This window comes from Pantherophis guttatus, chromosome 3, assembly GCF_059756535.1.
Source record: "Pantherophis guttatus breed Tessera chromosome 3, ASM5975653v1, whole genome shotgun sequence".
Classification (NCBI taxonomy): domain Eukaryota; kingdom Metazoa; phylum Chordata; class Lepidosauria; order Squamata; family Colubridae; genus Pantherophis; species Pantherophis guttatus.
In genome coordinates, this window is record NC_142065.1 from 107,875,530 (window position 1) to 107,897,625 (window position 22,096).

At 41.4% G+C, this 22,096-nt stretch overlaps 2 protein-coding genes across 8 annotated transcripts in view; both read left to right on the top strand.

Annotated features, from left to right (window-relative positions):
* Nucleotides 1-12,174, top strand: part of LOC117661202 (P-selectin) — a 34,569-nt gene extending 22,395 nt beyond the window's left edge. Inside the window, exons 14-19 of the mRNA XM_034409789.3 lie at nucleotides 1,181-1,366; nucleotides 2,846-3,031; nucleotides 3,690-3,812; nucleotides 9,221-9,251; nucleotides 10,183-10,238; nucleotides 11,686-12,174. Of these exons, the coding sequence (XP_034265680.2) occupies nucleotides 1,181-1,366; nucleotides 2,846-3,031; nucleotides 3,690-3,812; nucleotides 9,221-9,251; nucleotides 10,183-10,237 (581 nt within the window). The 3' untranslated portion in view covers nucleotide 10,238; nucleotides 11,686-12,174. The remainder of the gene's footprint in view (nucleotides 1-1,180; nucleotides 1,367-2,845; nucleotides 3,032-3,689; nucleotides 3,813-9,220; nucleotides 9,252-10,182; nucleotides 10,239-11,685) is intronic.
* Nucleotides 12,175-16,330: 4,156 nt separating this feature from the next.
* The window catches only part of ATF6 (activating transcription factor 6), a 111,951-nt gene continuing 106,185 nt past the window's right edge, over nucleotides 16,331-22,096 (top strand). For 2 of the 7 annotated variants that reach the window (XM_034409791.3, XM_034409795.3), the window contains exons 1-2: nucleotides 16,866-17,017; nucleotides 21,156-21,232. In XM_034409791.3, coding sequence (XP_034265682.2) covers nucleotides 16,954-17,017; nucleotides 21,156-21,232 — 141 coding nt within the window. In that variant the 5' untranslated portion in view covers nucleotides 16,866-16,953. Of the gene's footprint in view, nucleotides 17,018-21,155; nucleotides 21,233-22,096 lie in introns of all 7 variants that reach the window. The other 5 variants (XM_034409793.3, XM_087891142.1, XM_034409792.3 and 2 more) reach the window with 4 other exon arrangements.

Genomic DNA, 22,096 nt, shown 5'->3' on the forward strand with positions numbered 1-22,096 from the left:
TCTATCATGGTGGTTCATCTCCAAATTGAATGTAGTCTTAGAGCTGGTAAAGTCATAGGAGCTTCAGAAGATGAAAAATATATTCTTTTGAGGATTGCAAAAAAAATGAAAGAAGTATTTAATTTTCAACAAGTCAATTTTCCTGATTTATAGAATGCCTTTGGTTTATTTTTGTAGCCATTATATGACAGATATAAAGATACATAACATACCGGTAGTTTACTCTTACAGCACACTGCCTGTTTGAGTAAGCTTCTTGGTTTATAATTCCAAACAAGCAGCAGAAATAACAAATTTGATACCTTTCCACATCTTAACAACAGAAATATTTTCTGTATGTTTAGTTTATTACAAACATATACAACAGCATTTTTATTTTCGTTTATTGGATTTAGAAGCCACTCAATTCCCAGTGACTCTGGGTGCCTGACATAGTAAAATAATCAAAATCAAAATACAATATGAAGTAATATACCATAGCACATATGCAAATGCTCTATGCAGAACACAACATTTATTTTTCATTTATTGTTCTTTTTCCCTCTCTCTCTTAAAGGAACAATCCTGGTAAATAAGCTACAGATATACTAATTGAGACTTAAGCATTTAGCACCAAAGAAGCAGTGCTCTTCTAAAATCAAATTAAATATATTCCAGTGATAAATGATAGGTAGAATATGAACTTTCTGCAGGAATGCAAATAATTTAAAAAGCTTAAAATAAATGAGAAAGTTTCATACAAGCTTAATGCTGTTGTTTTTTTTGGCCTAGCGTCTAATATTCCCAGATGTTTCTAGTTTGTTAATTTAACGTGCAGTAGCTCATCAGTCGCTAAAGGCTTCTCCTTCGTTCGCTCTTTCTGTTATTTATTTTATTTATTTATTTTGTCAAACATGTACAAGATAACAAGTATATGTATGAACATAAACATAAACAAAGGAAGTAAATACAAATAAATGGGGACAGTAAGACACGGACGGTAGGCACGCTGGTGCACTTATGCACGACCCCTTTATGGACCTTTTAAGAAAGGAGTGAAGTCCACGGTAAACAGTTTGAAGTTGAAACTGTCAGGGTTTGAGGCTGTAACTATTAATTGCTTAATATTTTCTTCCTCCTGCCTCTTTCTGCAACATTTGTAGATCTTTCTCCTAAAGGTTTCAATTTGTTTTTTTGCCAGCTCTCAAGTGCCCTGAATTGCAGGCTCCAAAGAATGGACAGCTCAAATGCTCTCAATCTTATGGAAATTTCACATATGACTCCAGTTGTGTCTTCTCCTGTGATATGGGTTTTAAAAGAATTGGATCCAAAAGGGTGAACTGCACAGCTACAGGAGACTGGACAGGATTTGCACCATTTTGTGAAGGTCAGATAACTTACCACATTGAGTGCTATACACTGCTTGAAATGCAGGAGGGAAACATCTGCAAGCAAACAACTAAGCTCAGAGAGCTTAAAGAATTCCACAGTTCAACTACATATATTCACTTCTATTGGAGAAATTATTTAATAAATGAACGTACATGAACAAAATATATTAAAATGGTTTCCTATTCCACTTCCTGTGATTTATGGAAGACTTCTGCTGCTTCTTGGTTTTATGCCACGTGGCTGTAACGTGCGTAACTGTGAAGGAAAAAACCAGGAGCCTGGTAGTACCTTTTCCAATTAACAAATATTATTAATAGCCACATGATTTTGTGAGCTCAAGCTTATTCAGCAGAAGCACAAAGTGGCCAGACAGATGTACGATTTAAACTGGGCTAAGTTTGGGATGGGCGAAAGGAAGACAGATTATACGTAAAACAGGTTACAGGCAATTCATCATTGTTGTACTGTATTAAAAATCTAAAGTTAACAACCCATTCTGAAAATGGCTGAAACTTTTTGATGTCTGTGAGTAAAACACTTTCTCGCTCAATGATTCTAAGAATAGCAGACCTCAAAATGACTATTTTAGAAAAGCTTCATTCAGTTTAAATCCTACATCAGTCTTTGTGCATCTGATAAAAAGAGCTGTAGTCCATGAGAAAGGTGCTATCAGACTTCTGATTTTTTTGCCACCATATAACAACGTGGATCTCCTCCTATTTTAATTGTGAAGGAGCATCTAACCCTTTTTAACTTCACCTTGCAGTAAAACCATCTGCAAAAACCCTCCTTCAGTAAGTTCCCAATCCTGGGTAGGTTGGACAACACTGAAGAAGTATTGAGAGGGTTTTTTTCTTGCAATAATATCCCAACTATAAAATGCCCTTTCCAAGAAGCTTGCCTAATTACGGGTACATGTATGTTCAGGTAAAACCGTAAAAAGAGGCTTCCTGGGTCAAGTTAAATGCTGCTACCACCCAGCAGTCTGTTCCTTTATTTGATCAACTGGACATTAACATGGTAGGAATACCTTAGGCTCTGTGGTTGCAAGTGGTGGTCCCTGGACCCAGCCAAATGGAATTTGAAGGAATTGGTGGCATTGTTTCCTGAAATACATATCTACCCATCCACTTGTTCATCCTGAATCTGCCAGCAGTCAGGGTCATAGGATGACCTTGGAATTCAGTAGTACACAGGAGGGAGAATTATTCTCTCTTTCAATAATAGAATCCAAAGTCTGTACACCAAGTTTTCAGCAGCAGTAATTCTCCCCGCCCCCTCCCCCACACATTTAGATGCTCCTGCACATACAAACATCATGTACCCATTACTCTTTTTCTAATTCCAACATCAGTATCACTACAACCAATATTGTGACCTTTCTTCACAATGTGATTCTTTGATCAGCCTTTGTCCAGTTCTAAAAGATCCTGTGATGTACTTTTCTTAATTTTAATTCCTGCCTGCCCTACAGCCATAAAGTGTTCCCCCCTTCAAGAGACAGAAAACATGAAAAAGAACTGCTCCCATCCCTGGGGCCACTTCAGCTACAGCTCCACATGTCACTTCTACTGCACTGAGGGCTTCATTCTCAATGGAACGAGTAGGATGCAATGCCAACCTGATGGCCGGTGGTCTGCTGAGATGCCTGTTTGTCAAGGTACCATGATCTCTTTCTATGCAAATTGCAATCATCTGCTCCATTTTCGAAAAACAGTTGCAAAACAGTTCTGTAGAGAGTAGGGTAGGACTTTTGCCAAAGAAGTGTGTATTAGTGCTGCCCTCTGCTGGTTTACTCTAATTTTTTTTCAGAGAAAAAGTAATTTTCATAAGTCTCTATGCTTTACAGCTGTTGTTATTGTGTCCTCCTATCTTAGAAATATAATGAAGCACCTAGACAACATTTCAAAACTGAAATATTTAATTTATAAGAACTTAGCATGTTTCTTTTGACATAGTAATTGCAAAGAATAACTTAGAAAGCACTTACTAATTACGGTAATATGTTTAAAATCATTATTTTGCTGTAATTATTTCTCTAAAATGACCCATAAAGGAATGTTGAGGATTTTTAAAAAACTCATATCCTCCCCATTTTCTAAGAAAGTTTAGCTTGGCACATTTCCTCATAATGTTACTTCCAAGTGTACAAAGTACGTGAGATTTTGTTCAGAGTCTGAGGTCAAGGGCGTTTAGTTCTGATGTAAATCGATGGAGATCTGTAGAGCTGCAGAGCCAATATTAGGATATTGGAGTCTTATAAGAGAAGAATGTACTTTCTAGTTGACTTATTTCGTTTCTAATATATTGAATTTCAGAAAACGCTGCCATTTACCTAAAGCAAGTTTTGCTCTATACCGGTGGAGTCACAGCATCCCTTGTTGTTTTAATGATCTCTGGGGGTCTGATAGTTCTAGCAATTAAGCGTCTTGGCAAAAGAGGTAAGGAGATTTACACCATCTAATTGGGGATCGCCCAGTTACCTGTGATCTCATCCTCATGAGCATGAGAGTTCACATTTTTTAGTAGATATAATTATAATAGTTAAAATGGAATACAACTTTTTTTTTTTTTAATTTGATTTATATGCCGCCCTTCTCCGGAGACTCAGGGCGGCTTACAATGCGTTAAGCAATAGCCTTCATACTTTTGTATATTTATACAAAGTCAGCTTATTGCCCCCACAAACTGGGTCCTCATTTAACCTACCTTAGAAAGGATGGAAGGCTGAGTCAACCTTGAGCCTGGTAAGATTCGAACCTGCAGAAATTGTAGGCAGCTGTGTTAATAACAGGGTGCACTAAACCACTGTACTACCAAGGCTCAACTTCCCATTCCCTCCAATTTAAATGCCTTTCCAAAGTACACTTTATACCAAAAATGTATAGTACAGGTAGACCTCGACAACCATTCATTTAGAGACCATTCAAAGTTACAACAGCACTGAAAAAAGTGACTTATAACCATTTTTCACATTGTTGCAGCATTCCCATGGCCACGTTATTAAAATTCAGAACTTGGCAAATGATTCATACTTATGACAGTTGCAGTGTCCTAGGGTCATGTGATCACCTTTTAGACCTTATGACAAGCAAAGTCAATGAGAAAGCCACTTAACAACTGGGTTACTAAATTAGCAACTGTAGTGATTCACTTAATGACTGTGGCAAGAAAGATTATAAACTGGTGCAAAATTCACTTAACTCTCACTTAGCAACAGAAAGTTTGGGCTTAGTTGTAGTCGTAAGTCGAAGACAATCTGTAGTTCAAAGCCACATAATTTTAACTTCACAAAAATAGCATTGCATTGACCATAGAAAAAAATTCAGCCTTGACATTGGAATAACGCTTTTAGTGAGCCAAAACAATGTATTCAAATGGCCAGCCAGAATTCTTCAGAATTTCCTGTAAACAAGCAGCATAAAGTTGCTTAGAGAGCCATGGTGGCACAGTGATTAGAATTGAGTATGACAGACTAACTCTGTCCACGGCCAGTTTGAGCCTGACCGGCTCAAGGTTGACTTATTTATTTTTATTTATTTATTATTCAAATTTCTATACCGCCCTTCTCCTTTCGGACTCAGGGCGGTGAACAGCCAAAATCAAAACATCTATACATAACATTACAGTTAAAAATAGAGTTAAAATAATTTATAAATTTGGCCCATAATTTAAAACTTGTCAATTTAAAACCAATATTAAAAATTTAAAACTAACCCTAAAATCAAGACAGACCGGCTAACTGAAAAAAATAAGTTTTTAGGGCCCGACGAAAAGTCCGGAGGTCGGAGATCACTCATATCTCTGGGGGTAGATTGTTCCATAGGGTAGGTGCCACCACAGAGAAGGCTCTCCTCCTGGGGGTCGCCAGCCGGCATTGTCTGGCCGACAGCACCCTGAGGAGGCCCTCTCTGTGGGAGCGAACTGGCTGGTGGGAGGCTATTGGTGGCAGAAGGCGGTCCCGTAAGTACCCTGGCCCTAAGCCATGGAGCGCTTTAAAGGTGATCACCAACACCTTGAAGCGCACCCGGAAGTCCACCGGAAGCCAATGCAGCTTGCGCAGGAGAGGAGTCACATGGGAGCGCCCCGTCGCTCCCATAATCTCCCGCGCGGCCGCATTCTGCACCAGTTGGAGCCTCCGGGTGTACCCCAAGGGGAGCCCCATGTAGAGAGCGTTACAATAGTCCAGACGAGAGGTGACGAGTGCTTGAGTGACCGTGCGTAGGAAGTCCCGGTCCAGAAAGGGGCGCAACTGGCGTATCAGGCGAACATGACAAAAAGCCCCCATGGCCACGGCCATCATATGCCCTTCTAAAGACAGCCGTGTATCCAGGAGGACACCCAAGTTGCGGGCTCTCTCCGTGGGGGCCAATGATTCGCCCCCAATAACCAGCGATGGCGTCAGCTGGTTATACCGGGACGCCGGCAGCCACAGCCACTCGGTCTTGGAAGGATTGAGTCGAAGCCTGTTTCTCCCCATCCAGACCTGCACGGCCTCCAGGCACTGGGACATCACTTCCAAGGCATCATTGGGGTGGTCTGGGGTGGAAATGTACAGCTGAGTATCATCAGCGTACTGATGGAACTCCACCCCAAAACCACGGATGATCTCACCCAGCGGCTTCACATAAATGTTGAACAGGAGGGGTGAGAGGACCGACCCTTGTGGCACCCCACAAACAAGGCGCCTTGGGGTCGACCGCTGCCCCCCTGTCAACACGGATTGCGACCGGTCGGAGAGATAGGAGGAGAACCACCGCAAAACGGTGACCCCCACTCCCAGTCCCTCCAGCCGGCGCAACATGATACCATGGTCGATGGTATCAAAAGCCGCTGAGAGGTCTAATAGGACCAGGATAGAGGAATAACCCGTATCCCGGGCCCTCCAGAGATCATCCACCAACGCGACCAATGCTGTTTCCGTGCTGTACCCAGGTCTGAAGCCGGACTGGAGCGGATCCAGATAGACAGCTTCATCCAGGTACTGGGGAAGCTGTGGCGCCACCACACTCTCAACAACCTTCGCAATAAAGCGAAGGTTGGAGACTGGACGATAGTTAGCCAAAACAGCCGGATCCAGGGATGGCTTCTTGAGGAGAGGCCTCACCACCGCCTCTTTCAAGGTGGCCGGCAGGACACCCTCACTCAAAGAAGCGTTGATAATCCCCTGGAGCCAGCCTCGTGTAACCTCCCGGGTAGCCAGCACCAACCAGGAGGGACACGGGTCCAATAAACATGTGGTCGTGTTCAGCCGTCCCAAGATCCTGTCCACGTCCTCGGGAGCCACGGGATCGAACTCCTCCCAGATAACACTCTCAAGGCCTGCCTCAGTCATCTCGTCTGAACTAACCCAGGCATTCTAACAGTCCCCTTTCCCCCAGAGTCCGCACCCCCTATGGCACCATTAATAGCAGCCGGACTAGTCTCCAACCCCCGTGGGTTTACCCCCCAAACCCACATAACCTCCCCCCCTCAGAACCCCTTAAAAGTCTATTTAAAAATGTCTTTAAAAAACCCCTCAATCACCTTTTTGCGACATGCCACCTCTCGGGGTCCCAAGATCCGTCATTAAGGTGGGCCCTCGATAACATAGAGGGCCAGGCCTGCGAGAGGGGGGAATCTCGCAGCGCAAGAAGCTTTGCCCTATAATACATTTAAAACACTAGAGTGCTAATACAAGTTTGGCCTAGACATGGCCTAGGGGTCTATAATGATGGTTTCGAATGTCCAGGAAGCAAGACTAAGTTCATCGGAAGAGTCACCATTACCCTCTCACGGTAATGGGTAGGAGTCCTCACATTCAGTCCAGCTGGGGGAACTATCCAACCACCCTCTCACGGTGGTTGGCCATCCTAATCAAGGCAAGATGGAAAAAGTCAGAAAAAGTCCAAAACCACCCTCTCACGGTGGTTTGGCCCTACTGGCCCTGGAAAGATGAATCCCATCCGCGGCGAACGTAGTCTAGAGCTGGCTCCATCCATCCTCCCGTAACTGCCTTGTCCTCCATACAGCCAGGAGACAGGATGAAAGACAGAGCCAGGTCCCAAGCTCCGGGGTAAGAAAGTCCACATTGGCCGATAGGCCGATAACAGGGCCAGAAAAAGGGGGAGGGGGGGAGGCCATCCATAGCGACCCAATGCTTGAGCCGTCCACCAGCCTCTCCAACCCCAGGTCTTTCCACACAAGCCCTTAATGTCAGCCATGTGTCCTTCAACCCCTGAGCACAATGGGGTTTAACTCCCCCATTTCAATGCCGAGGCTTGATGTTCCTCTCCTCTCCTCCAACGCCAACAGCTCTCCAGCACCATCATCAGCCGCCACCGCCCTCGACCTGGTTGCCACGCAGCAGCCGCTATTGCCACAGCGTCGTCCTCGGCGCCGGCCACACCCGAGCTTCCAGCGTACCCTAGCGCCCCCGGAACATCCAAAAGAAACCTCCAGGGGCATCCAGGGTCAGGGGGGAGCTCGCTGGGCATCACCGCCGCCGATGCTCGGCCAAACAGGAAGAAAAAACGGCGGAGCCGATGCGGCCGGGCTGTCGGCGTTCAGCCTCGGCGTTCTTCCACCCGCGCCGTCTTCCGCTCACTTCTCCCCAGCCGCGAGGTTCCGGAGGGCGAAAAAGCCCTCGTCAGGCTGGGGAGAGACTCCTCCAGCTGGGAAAGGGGTTGCCGATGTTCATGGCAGCCCCAAAAGACCCCTGCCAGTCCATGTGCCACCCATCCCTAGATGCGATTCAGATGGGCGTCGCCATCTTGGGGCATGCGCAGTAACCCTTCTTAGCCTTCCATCCTTCCAAGGTTGGTAAAATAAGGACCTAGAAGATTGTTGGGGGCAATATGCTGACTCTGTAAACTCCTTAGAGAGGGCTATAAACCATAACGGAGTGGTATATGAATCTCAATGCTATTGCAATTAACTTGTTGTGGATTTAATAAGACCAACACAACTTTCAGGGTTAATCAGAGACAATGTATATTGCGCAATAGGTTCAAAGCTCTGTACATGAAGCGTTGAACAAAGACAGAAATTAGGTACAATGGTTTTTATACCCTTCTAGACAAAGGATTCTGTTAACTCAGCAGTTTATGTGATCATATACATTTGTCATTTTTAATTGACACTTCCCAATTACCGTTTCATTTTATTCTTTGCCAACAGTCATAATTCTTTTTGCCAATTACTGAAGCATAGATTCAAATTATCTCTTGTTAATATTACATGTGGTCATACTTGATCTCTTTAACCTTCATACTGTATATCACCAAATGTCTCTTATCTCTGACAACTGAGGGGCCCCTCTGAATGTTTCTACTTCAAAGGAATTCTCTCCTTTCAACTGGAGATAATTGGCTTTCCTCAAACAAGCACATTTCCTTTCTTAAAGAGGGCCCTTCAGTGATCATCCAGCTGGACCCGCATTTACCTACCTACATTAAACTGACCCTCCAGTCAATGGGAGTGGCTAAGTTTAAACCAATTATGATGACTCTACCATGTTCAGTTTATTGATATGGGTCAATCTGAAAGTCTATCTTATTCCTCCCTAACACAGATTGGTTAGTTAGAAGAGGAGCAATTGACACAATTAATAAAATCTTCTGGAAAATTGCCCTTCTGAAAAATTATGTGTTACCTAGCAGAGAGGAATAAGACTTATTAGAGGAATAACAAAAAAGTTCCCTGAACTTGAAGAAGAAAATACATGATATAAATACACTAATATTTACACCCTTGCTGCTATTTTTAACTAATGCTTACATTAATAATTTAATTGTAATATTGTAATCCATTGGAATAATCTATTTTTTTATCTTTTTTCACTATCCAATGGGAACTATGACTCCTTCAGAAGAGAAAAAGAAACTGCTAAGTCATACCAGGTACTGACTGCAATATGAAATTACAGTACATCAAATTTCTTAAATGAAGCTACAAAATAATGCAAATATGAACACTAATTCATTTATCATTGCATATGATTTTATAGATTTTATTCTACTTTGTTAAATATATGAAACACTAAGTCAGTAAAATGACATGCCTGCAAAATGAAAGATAGGGGATAGAGGGGGACTTTCTGGGGGTACCTGTGGGAATAGATGGGTGAGAGGTGGATAAGGAGATGTCTTGCTGTGTGAGTGGCTGTCTTATGTGTAGCAGGTCCTCAACCTTTTTGGTTTTGTGGACTGGCGGTTGCTTTGGTGGCAGGGGGAATGGTTTTGTGCGTGCAAGCTAATGAAGCATGCGCAAATGAAGCTTTGCAAGCTCACCCACCACTTCAATAGCCTGGTTCCCAATGGGTTGCCACCTGGTAGTGAGCCTCAACCCAGGGTTGTGGGCCCCTACTCTAGCTAATCACCTCACTGCCCAAATTAATGCAGACATCTATTCACAAGCTAAACCAACAATCAATGCTCTGGATGACCAGATTTGTAGGAGTTGCACTTGAACGGTTTTGTGTCAACTACTAACTTTTCTGTGGATTTTGTTTAGGCAAATGTTACATGATATGAATGTGTTAGTTTTTAAGGTGTCAGAAAACTTGTTCTTGTTTTTGTCTAAAATGTTGTTTCTGGAAGCTCAGTACAAAAGATGTTGCACTACTGAGAATAGAAGCAAATTACAGGATAAGTTTTTTTTTTCTTCGCTCCACATTTCAAAAAGCAATTTCAAGCACTAGGAACATCACATATTAAATTAATTCTGAGATTTTCAAAACCCTAATTGTAAAGTGTGCCTTGAGGCCTTCAGCTCTATTTTCCTAAGTGACATGAATTGTACAATGATAACTATTTATCTGTTGCCTTTTAGTGAGTTGGGGGTACCTGGTACATATTCCAATTCAGCATTTGACTCAGTCTTCTAAGGTAAGATAAAAAATGCTTTATTTTGTCATGTTGATTTCCAAGGAAGGCCTTTATTGTTCTTCTCCATTCTCTGTCAGAACATTTCACAAATATCTGGGACACAATTGACCTTTGGATGGGGAGCAGAAGGAGTAGGTTCAAGGCTGACTCCTGTCCCAACCTTCCCCTGGCAATTAGATACGCTATTTGGCTATGAGCCTGATCCTGTGCAAGATAGTCCACAGCTATGAGCTTGCAAACAATGAGGTGAGGAAGTTGAGCCACAGTCAAAATGTCTAAGCCAGGAAGTAGATGAGAAACTATGAGGTAAACTGCTCTGAATCACCTATAAGAATTCATAAGCATGAGAGAAGTTGACACAAATATGAGCTATGTTAGCCTGAAATCAAAACAGTCAAAAATCCAAGAACTCAGAAATCCAAGAGAAGTAAGGTGCTGGTCAAGGAAAATGGGTTTGTTGCTACAGAATTTGAATCTGCTCCTTAATTGAGTGTGAACCCATTCTCCCTCTCCGTTCCCACTGCTGGGTGATTTTAAAGCTTTTAAAATGGGCTTTGACTATTTATTTTATTTTATTTTATTTCCATAGCTGCCTATCTCAGCAAATGATATTTTGCATTGTTTCCATTGCTAATTGTCTTCCGTGCCCATTTCACTGCCCAATATATGGAAACATATTACATACATTGAAATAATGATATAAATTATCCCATGGGAAAACAAATTATTGATTTAATTTATCACAAATTAGACAAGGTATATTTTTTATAAAAAGAAAATGCCCCCATATTCATAAACAAACATATCTCGATACCCTGACAATTTCTGCCTATGGAGATTTTCAGACATCTAGGTCATGGTTGTCCCAAAGGTGCTCAAGGGCTTGAGGTCATGAGACCAAGTGGCCTCAACGACTCTCGGAGAGACTGCCAATGACCAGATGACTGCAAAGAATATAAATTCATCTCTTCTCTACCATTCAGTCAGAACTGAAGAAGCTTCTTGGATGAGGAGTGAAACATCTTCAATGAAAAACAAAGAAAATCCAGTTGCCTTTTGAAAAAGCACCTTTGAGTCTGACAACTTCTGTGTTCCCAATGATTTTTTCCTTAAACAATTATTTCAACAATAAATCCAAAAATTTAAGTATGTCTTCAAGCCCTACAAAATTAGTTTTAATTATAACGTTTTGTATTGTGGCTTTACTCGAACTGGTGCTGCCCAATGGGTTGGATTTCACTTTCCATAAATCTCAGCCAACATAACCCAAACCTATAATTCCAGAAAACATGAGTGTAAATTGAAATTCAACCTAGTTAGAATGTGCCACATTAGGGAAGCCTGATCATTTCAGTCCATATCAGATGTAATTGCATTCTTAATCACTAGTTTGCTTATTTTTTCATATTAATAAATAAACAAGTTATTGTTTCTTTATATCCCACAGAACTCATCTGGAACACGCTATGAAGAAAAATGCTGATGCAATGGAATATTCGTACACCTCATTCAGTTCTGTTAATATTATTGATTAGGATTTGGGCTCACTGAAGTCAGAGAAAATAAATTAATATTTGAAACATGTAGCTTTAAAAGATACGTTGCATGGAGCTTCCATTCACCATGCAGCTATAGCACTTAAAGGATCTCAAAACTTACCAGAATTCATTGTTATTTATCTTCTGGCAAGATGTTCTGAAATGATCCATGTTCTTCCCGTGTTATTGGACTTTCAACTACTTATAACATTGCTAACCATTATTGCTAAGAAGATGCTGTAGATATGCCAAGAAGTCTTTTTGGGAAATTGTGGCTGATTTTCCAAAATATACTAATTTCAACACTTAAAAAAAAGAAATGTAGATTTAAAAATTGTTTCTATTTTCTTGTATCAAGATACAGATGTAAAGACATAATAAAGCTTGCTTCTTTCAAAGCTTGGTTTTCATAATAATAATAATAAAAAAGAAAAATACACAGAAGACACCTGCGCTCCATATTTTTGAAGGAGAATATCCATCTTGTGCTGGATGTGGAGGTAGTGACAGATTTTATTTTCCTGGGCTCCAAGATCCCCACAGAGGGGGACTACAGCCAAGAAATTAAAAGACGCTTGCTCCTGGGGAGGAAAGCTATGGCAAAGTTAGATAGCAAACTAAAAAGTAGAGACATCACCCTGCCAACAAAAGTGCGTATAGTCAAGGCTATGGTTTTCCCAGTTGCAATGTATGGCTATGAAAGTTAGACCATAAGGAAGACTGAGCACCAAAGAATTGAGGCCTTTGAACTATGATGCTGGAGAAGAATCCTGCAAGGCGTCTTGGACTGCAAGGCAATCAAACCGGTCAGTCCTAGAGGAGATCAATCCTGACTGCTCTTTAGAAGGCCAGATCCTGAAGATGAAACTCAAATACTTTGGCCACCTAATGAGAAGGAAGGACTGACTGGAGAAAAGCCTAATGCTGGGAAAGATTGAGGGCAAAAGAAGAACTGGACAAGTGAGAACAAGGTGGCTGGATGGAGTCACTGAAGCAGTAGGCGTGAGTTTAAATGGACTCCAGAGGATGGTAGAAGACAGGGAGGCCTGGAGGAACATTGTCCATGGGGTCGCAATGGGTCGGACACGACTTCGCAACTAACAACAACAAAAACAATCCAGCTTTTGCAGTGGCCCCTGAGACTTTACTAGAAATTGTTCACATACTGGAATTTATCTTTTTAAATAACGGCTAGAATCTTGTTTTCAAAAGCAAATGAAAGAGAACAACTCTAGGAAATTGTAAGCTGCAATCAATGACACATTCTGCACATGTAGCAAATACATGAAAACTCAAAAGTGCTGATCATATACTGTTCATTTTCAGGAGTCAAACATGTTTTATATTTTAAATGAACAATCCCTTTATAATAATTAATATGGCTAGTTATCAAAATGGTCTAAAAATCAATACTACCTCAAAAATAGAGTTTGGTCAACTATCTTGTTAGGTATTGTTAGTTGACTTATTGCTCCAACACAGTCAAATATTTCAGACTCAAACAAGTCTCACTACACTGCATTGCTTCTTTCATTGTCCATTAGTATTTACAACTAGAAAAGACAACTTTCCTAGCATGCTAAAGTAGTAATATAACAGATTGAAATCCTCACAAAATTAATTTGATATTGTCAAATCTCAGCCTGATCTATCTCATAGTGATGGAAGATATATTATGATTACAATGGGAGGATGTAAATGTAATAAAATTCATTATTTACAAATTAATGTTGTTTCATAAAAGCCGTATTTTTGTAACTTGAAAAAAAATAGGGGACAATATTATAAATATATGATTGTGATACGAAGATAGGAATTGACTTCTTTTTGTTTAAAACAAGCTAAAACAGCAGCAGTAGGAAATTGTAACGTTTAGGGATTAAAACATGTAATATTTTAAACTCTTTGCATGCATTTAAAACATTATTTATCAATTTTGTGCTGTAGTCATGTACCTACTGAGTAGCAATTGTGTTTTTAACAAACCCTACAATAGTGGAGATTCCCACAAAGGCTCCAGTATAGATCCTGTGCTGATCACCAAAGTTTTCCATAATGTTGCAAAAGATCTCTGGACAATTATTCAGTTCTTGCCATTTGTCAGAGAGATAGTTATACTATAAAATTGTTTGAATGGAATTTCTATTCATCTTTCAGGAAGTGTTGTAATTTTTTTTTCTTAGTCTGAAGCAATTTAGATCCTCTAAGCCTATGGGATATCTAGCCTTCTGAAGTGTTTCTCTCAAATGCTGTAACTGATTTTTTAATTTATATGTGTTTTGGCTTGAGTAACTTTTTCTGTGCATTTTGTTTCCAACCAATCCTTGCCTAGAGTTTCCTTGATTTTCATTATTTTTCTTAGCCTTTCTTACATGTCTAATATTGTCAAGCCAATTTATGTTCCAACAGCTGAGAACAGGACACACTCACAATAAAAAGACAATGAGTCCTTTTATATATATCTCTATTCATCACACTATACTCTTTTGAAGTGAGCAATGTTTCTGATGCAGTTAAATCTAACATCAAGATTTCAAAGGCCACGTTTCTGCTTCCAGAATGTTTGATTTGGGACTAAGAACACAGCACTTGGGCACCACTACTAACTTTAACAGTTCCTAAGTAGGATTGTTACAAAGGTATTGAAGAAAGTTAGCATCCACCACCCACCTAGAAGAATGAAATATTTTAAGAAATATTAAAAAGGCAGAATATTATATTTCCCTGGATGAGAAAATGAGAAACATGCTCTTGGAAAGCAGCCTCCACCTTTGTTAATAGCCCCAGGAAGACTAGGCCATCTTATCTACAAGACAAAAGGCCTTCAGCTCCAGGGTGATAGGATTAGCCCTCACTCAAGATCCAAGATTCATTGACTATGCTAAAGCCTTTGATTGTGTGGATCACAACAAATTGTGGCAAGTTCTTAAAGAGATGGGAGTACCAGACCATCTTATTTGTCACTTGAGAAACCTATATGCGGGTCAAGAAGCAATTAGTGAGAACTGGACACGGAACCACTGATTGGTTCAAAATTGAGAAAGGAGTTCGGCAAGGCTGTATACTGTCGCCCTGCCTATTTAATTTATATGCAGTTCATATCATGAGAAAGGTGGGGCTAGATAATCACAAATTGGAATTAAGATTGCCAGGAGAAATATCAACAACCTCAGATATGCAGATGATATCACTCTAATGGCAGAAAGTGAAGAGGAAATAATGAGCCTCTTTATGTGGATGAAGGAGGATAGTGCAAAAGTTGGCTTGAAACTCAACATTAAGAAAAGTAAGATCATGGCATCCGGCCCTCTCAATTCCTGGCAAATAGGGAAGAAATGGAGCTAGTGACAGATTTTATTTTCCTGGGCTCCAAGATCACTGCAGATGGGGACTACAGCCAAGAAATTAAAAGATGCTCCAGAAATTAAAAGAAGCTTCCTCCCCTGAGCACCAAAGAATTGAGGTCTTTGAACCATGGTGCTAGAGAACTCTTGCAAGGCGTCTTGGACTGCAAGGCAATCAAACCAGTCAGTCCTAGAGGAGATCAACCCTGACTGCTCTTTAGAATGCCAGATCCTGAAGATGAAACTCAAATACTTTAGCCATCTAATGAGAAGGAAGGACTCATTGGAGAAGAGCCTAATGCTGGGAATGATTGAGGGGAAAAGAAGGGGACGACAGAGAATGAGGTGGTTGGATGAAGTCACTGAAGCAATTGGCGTGAGCTTAAATGGACTCTGGGAATGGTAGAGGACAGGATGGCCTGGAGGAACGTTGTCCATGGGGTTACAATGAGTCGGACACAACTTTGTGACTAACAAGAAGATCCAAACCAAGACAAAGCCATTAAGCCATAACAGGAATTGCCCAACACCCTTTCAGAACACAAGCCTCTTCATTACATCATCACCCAACAAGATTCAACCAAGCCTGGGACACAGACAGCCTACAAGTTTACCTGGACCGCCACATAGCCCTCTGGGAGTCTGACAACCAATAGGATACATTTTTGCACAGGAACAGGAAGCTCAAGGGCAGTGGTTCCCAATCTTTTTTTGGCCATGCCCCACTTAAGCATCTCGAAAATCCTGATCCCCCCCCTCCTGTGATATATAATTCTTACTATTCAAAAAGTGAACTCCTACTCACAGGAGGAAGCCTAAAAGGCCATTAACTTGGTTTAAACAAGGTTCCAATTGCCCCCATTAAAAATCAAATTGTGCCCCCCCCCCCCCCGTGGGGCATGAGCCCCACATTGGGAACCACTGCTCTAGGGCAAGGCCCAAGAGAGGGTATAAATCTCTCTCTCTCTCCACTCCAGTGGTGGGTTGCCCCCAGTTCGGACTAGTTCACAAGAACCAGTAGTAAAACCGGTGGGAGGCTCTGCCCACTGGCCCGGACGTCATCAAAGTAGATCTGCGCATGCGCAGAAGAGTGTACCCGCACATGAGTGAAGCGAGTGCGCATGTGCGTGCACGATGCAAACCGGTAGTAAAGGTAAGTAGAACCCACCCATGCTCCACTCCATGTGGTCAGCTACCCAGAATCACAACTGTTTGGTGGTTCTGCTTCACCATTAAACCATCCTTCCAAACAGTCTTCATGTTTCCAGAAAGAAAGTGTCTTTCTCCCCACTTGGAACAGAACCCAGATGGCCATTTCTTCCAACAGCATCTAAAGCAATGGCAAACCACTTCTGAAATCTTGCCAAGAAAATTGCAGGGAATCATTATGCGCCGACGATGTTAACTAGTTGGATAATGAAACGCCCTTCAAGCAAACAACCAAGCTCAGAGAGCACCAAGGATTCCACAGTTCAAGGCTGGCTCGAGCACAAAACAACAAAAATTTTAAAGCCGGGAACCCACTTGAAATCTACAAGGCTGCAAATTCGATTAAGTTCTTTTAAGTTCCTGTCTTTTAAAAAGCTGATCCAGACAACATTATTGACAGAGGAGTCTTCCAGCTCCATCGCTGCCGCTATCTTCCGCAGGGGAATCGAGAGAGAGAGAGAGAGACTGCGAGATCAAAATGGGGAGACGCTTAACGTTGTTTTAACGATTTTGGTCCTTCGCGGCCCCCGTAATCGAGGGGGGCGGGGATTGCGAGTAGGATGAGTGTACATACAACGTTTTTACGTAGCTCACGATCTTGGTGTTCCATCCCGGAAGACGGAGATGGCGGCGGCAATGACGGCTTCCATCGCCGGCTGGCCCTCCGGAGAGCCTAGTCTCGAATGGGGTAAGGCCGGCCGTGGGAGCGGAGAGCTCGGTGGCAACATCAAGCCGTACTTGGTCACCGTCGGCAGTAAAGGGGCTGGGGGGGGGGGGTGTCACTGCGTTATGTGTCGACCGGGGGGGGGGGGAGAGATTGCCCCGGGCAGAAGAGACTTAGTGAGAGTTACACCATGTGGGGCTGGTGTGCCCCTCGTTTCTTCAATTACTACTTCTAGTTGTTCCCCCTTCTTTTAAATTCTCTCGGGGAGCTTCCTCTTTTGCTCTTACGATGATCAGCCGAGGAGACAGAGATACGTTTAAGAGAGGATCTTGGCCAAGTTTATCTAGGCATCTTCCTACCGCCGGTTTTCTTGCCATGAATTTGAGCGTTTAGGGCAGAGGGGTCCCCAACCTTGGCCACTTTAAGACTTGTGGACTTCAACTCCCAAAGCTGGCTGAGGAACTCTAGGAGTTGAAGTCCACAAGTCTTAAAGTGGCCAAGGTTGGGGACCCCGGATTTAGGGTATTTCCTATTACCTATGTCGCTGTAATCTTATAGGGCAGGTATTATTTTTATCCCTATGTTGACGTTTATTATTCCTGGAGGAAAAGAAACTTGTTAAAAGCCACCAAGGACATTTGTGACAAGAGGCTGGTGGATTTCCTCTGTTTTTCTTACAGAAGGCTCTCTCTGTATAAGCACTCTGTGAAACACTAATTAAATAAGGTTGGAACCTAACTGTTGTTTGAGCCAGAGCAAGGACTTCTATTAAAAGAAAAAGCATGTATTTATTAGCTTGATTGATGTTTTTTATACTCTGTTCTCCAACTTGAAAGGTTCTTTGGAACAGTTTGTACAATCATTAAAAGCCTTGACAGTTTCTGCCCTCAGATTTATTTTCTTACAAATGCAGTTGAGAGGAGAAAGAGAAATTGGGGGGTGGGGGGGAGAAGGAAATATACAATATCTAAGCCAGCAAATATTAATTTTATGGTTAATATAATGGCTATCTTTAATGGAAATTCCTGCTCAGGAATGCCCAAATGACATTCTTGCCTCTAAAACTGATGGCCTTGTTGCCCTTTTTGGGGGTGGGGAGAATGTGCTTAAAAATGGGGAAATGGCATGAGAAAAAAACATTGACATTATTGCACTCCTGTTATAATTGTCCACAGGTAGTTTATGACTCCATTTATAGATTGTGCAAAAATATAATAATTTTGTTTGATTACAAATAAAATACCTTCTGTGTGGCTCCTGTCAGTGGTGGAAGTGATAAAACATTCCATGATATCTGAACCAGATCTTTCTCTAACTTTTCTTTCCCAAGAATTAGACATCTTCGATACATTATGGTTTTTGTATTGAATGTATTATGTGTTAGGAAAAAAAAAGAATTCCTAGTCTTTGAGTTTCTGTAGTTTATTTAACTTAGTGAGTGTATCCAAATTAAAATAATCATGCAATTTGTAATAACATGTTGGAATTCTAATAAAATACCACATGCAAATATGCTACAGTATTATCTCATGGGCTGATGTAAGACCAGTGCTTGAAAAGTAATCTAGTTCACAATGTAACATTGTTACTTACATCAGCAGTAGTGCTTAAAGATTTGTGAGCCTATATGAATTTTAAATATTTCTCAATTTTATATGAGTTGGTTGTTTTAAATTGGTGAAAGTTAAAAAACTGAACTTATGGATCAAATCAAGATCAATATGGATCAAGTTTTAATCATTCAAAAAAAAAAAAAAGATAAAAGAACAGTAATTCCATTTGGGCTGAGTGAAATCTGACTGCTTTCTCTTGGTAGGTAGTTTTGTCCTGCCTCCTAGACCATCTTGCCTAGTAAGCAAAGCAGTTGGGTCCAGATGGAACTCCTAAAAGTCTAATCTTAGCAAAATGAAAAACCTCATTCTGTTTTCCATTTATTTATTTATTATTTGAACTTGTATGCCGCCCTATCTCCGGAAGGACTCAGGGCGGCTCACAACAATAAAAACAAGCAAAATCAATGTTAAAAATACCCAATAAAATTATAAAAGACCATTAAAATCCCCTTTAAAACCCCTTCAGTCCAAACCAGCCAGGCGAAATAACCATGTTTTAAAGTCACGGCTGAAAGAGCGAAGGTTAGGGGCCACCCGGAGCTCCAGGGGGAGCTGATTCCACAGGGTAGGTGCACCCACAGAGAAGGCCCGCTCCTTAGGGGTTGCCAGCCCTAGGGGTTTTCCATTACTTCTCTCCCTGTCCTTTGAAACACAGCTACTCCCTGGAAGATACAAAACAACTAGAGCAGGACTGTCAAACTTGTGGGCCAGATGCGTCACGTGCTCGCCACGTCCATACCTGGTTTAGTGAAGGGGAAAGTCCTGATATGTCACGTGATGCTGCCGTGATATCGCAAGTTTGATACCCCTGCACTAGAGGGACATTCAGCTTCAGATCATAAACATAGCGAGACTCTCTTTTGCAGCACTGGCACTATGCAGGAAGCATTGTTGAACAGTCTGCTGGTTCCTTTGGTGCCAAGTTAGAGCAGTGCTTAAAAATAGGTCAAATCAACGTCCTGACCCTAATCCTATAAAAATGTTATAGAAAGACTTGAAACAGGTAGTCCATGCAAAGAAGCTCACCAACATCCCTGAGTTGAAACTGTTTTATAAAGAGGAATGGGCTAAAATTTCCCCAAACTGATATGTGGAACTGATCAACATTTTTGAACATGTTTAGCTGCATTTATTGCTGCCCAAAGAGGAACACACCAATTCTAAAGGAAAGGTTCACATACTTTTGCCATGCACAGATAGGTAGCTTTGGATCGTTTTCCTCAAGAAATAAATGAAGAACTATAATATTTTTTTAACTAATTGGTTTACCTGGATTCTCTTTATTTAATGTTAAGACTTGTGGAAAACAGATCACATTTCAGGTCATATTTATGCAGAAATATTGATAAAAGGGTTCAGAAACTTTAAGCACCACTGAAACAACCGGGAGAGGTCATCCATTGGGATGCTGTTGATCCCCTTCTAATCTCCAATCTGAGCCCAGTGAAAGATGCAACAGATGTCCTGTCCCAGGGCCTGGAGATTTTTCAGGAACTGAATGGGGAAAGGCAGGCCAGGACTTGATTCAAACAAGACAGAGTGACTCTTAATTGAAGAACTTTCTGATTCCAGAATTATACCATCTTTGACTCTTGAAAGGGTTGTGGTCCTTTGAGTTCATAGTTTCATTCATAGCTCTGGGAAACCATGTGATCAGCAGAGGCTTTGCCCAGCTGGAGCTGGTATACCAGGTGACCTTATCTGAAACAAGATATTCCTGATTAGATTTCTGTAATTTGCTCTCCTTAATGTTGTCCTTAAAGACCACCTGGAAACTTCAGCTGGTCCAGAATACAAGCGCTAGCATGTTTGTTGACCAATCTTGGTATTGTAATGATGCACTATTATTATAATTGGTTGCCAGTGTGTTTGTGAATGCAATTCAATATAATGGTTGCTACCTTTAAAGCCCTCAGTGCTTAGGGCCTTGGTATCTAAGATATCATCTTTCTCAGATAGTCTCTAGTTATCTATCCCACATGGCTAGAGAGTATCTGTTAAGAGTCCTCATCTATCAGGAGGAGACCAAACATTGGATGTTTTGCTGACAACTCCCTCTCTCCCTGACAGCTTGATTCCTGAGGTGAGGATGGCCTGGAAGCTGGTAAATTTGCTTTTTCCAGAAGCCTTTGGGGGGCTGGGCTATGGGTGGGGTGTGCATATTTATGTCTGTTTTGTTATTAATTGACATTAACTGTTATAACTTTGCTATTGAAGCTTTGTTATTGAAGCTTTAAAATTTATGTTTATTATTTTAGTAAAGTCCAAGATGATTGAAGAGGTAGATATATATGTAAATAAACAACCACCTAATTTGGAAAAGAGCCCACTTCCTGAAAAGTAAATGTGCATTTATATATTTTAAACACTGAATCTTGGAATGAAAATAATTTGAAATAACATACAATAAAATTATGTTCTCCTTCTTTGTTTTGATACCATTGCAGAATTTGCCCAGTGGAATGGTCTGTACCTTATTTTTAGGAAATGAGGGAGGCCTGAATTATTTTGTTTGGTTTATATTCCTTATGTGTTTATTTAAATCCTAGAATCTCTTCTCTTCAGTGAAATTGGTGATCTCTTAGGAGAAGATGAACTTCAGCTAGATGTAGAGAATGAAACCTATGTGAGTAAGAGGAAAGCATTATTAACCTTAATTATTTTATACTGTGTACATATCCTGGTTTTTATTTTTTTCAATCCAATAAAATGCTGCAAAGAATTTTATGTCAAGGGATTTAGGATTTTGTTCAACCACAGAAAAGAAAACAGAACAGAAAATAGCCATATTTAATAGGTGGAGAGAAGTAAGTGATAGAAAGATCAACGAATGTACCAGCCTTGGTGCTATGAAATTGTTTCATGAGCTTTCTGAATTTCAGATATCACTAATTACAAGAATGCTATAAAACAAGCCTATCTTAATTTTTCTGATTAGCAACAGATGGAACCTGCTGTAGATTTAACATAAGAAATCTGAAACAAACCGGCTATTTAAATAACAGGGAATTTGAGGGCTTCTAGTCCAAACCCCTGCTCAAGCAGGAGACCCTAGATCTTTCCAGGTTGGCAGCCTGAAACAGGGGGAGGCGGGGAAAGAGAGGATGATTTTGTGGGAGGGATAGGTGCATGTGCACATGCAAGGGTGCCCGTGTGTGTAGTGACGCTCGGACGAGTGAGGCCGTAAGCACCTGCAACAAGGTTCGCGTGAGTCGGGTTGAGACTGCCAGTGGTGATGCTCACGTGAGTGGGGCCATGACAGGTCCATGACGATGCTTGTGCGAGTGGGGCTGTGACCTCCCATGACGCTTGTGGCAATGTGTGAGAGGAGTGTGCGCACCGGCCAGTCACTCATGCGGCCCAGTGGCGATTAGGCCACGGCTTGATAGTGGGCCATGGCCCACAAGTTGGGGACTCCTGCCCTTGACCATTTCAGACAAATGGCTGTCCAATCTCTTATTATTTAGCAAGCTTTAAAGGATCAAAGCAT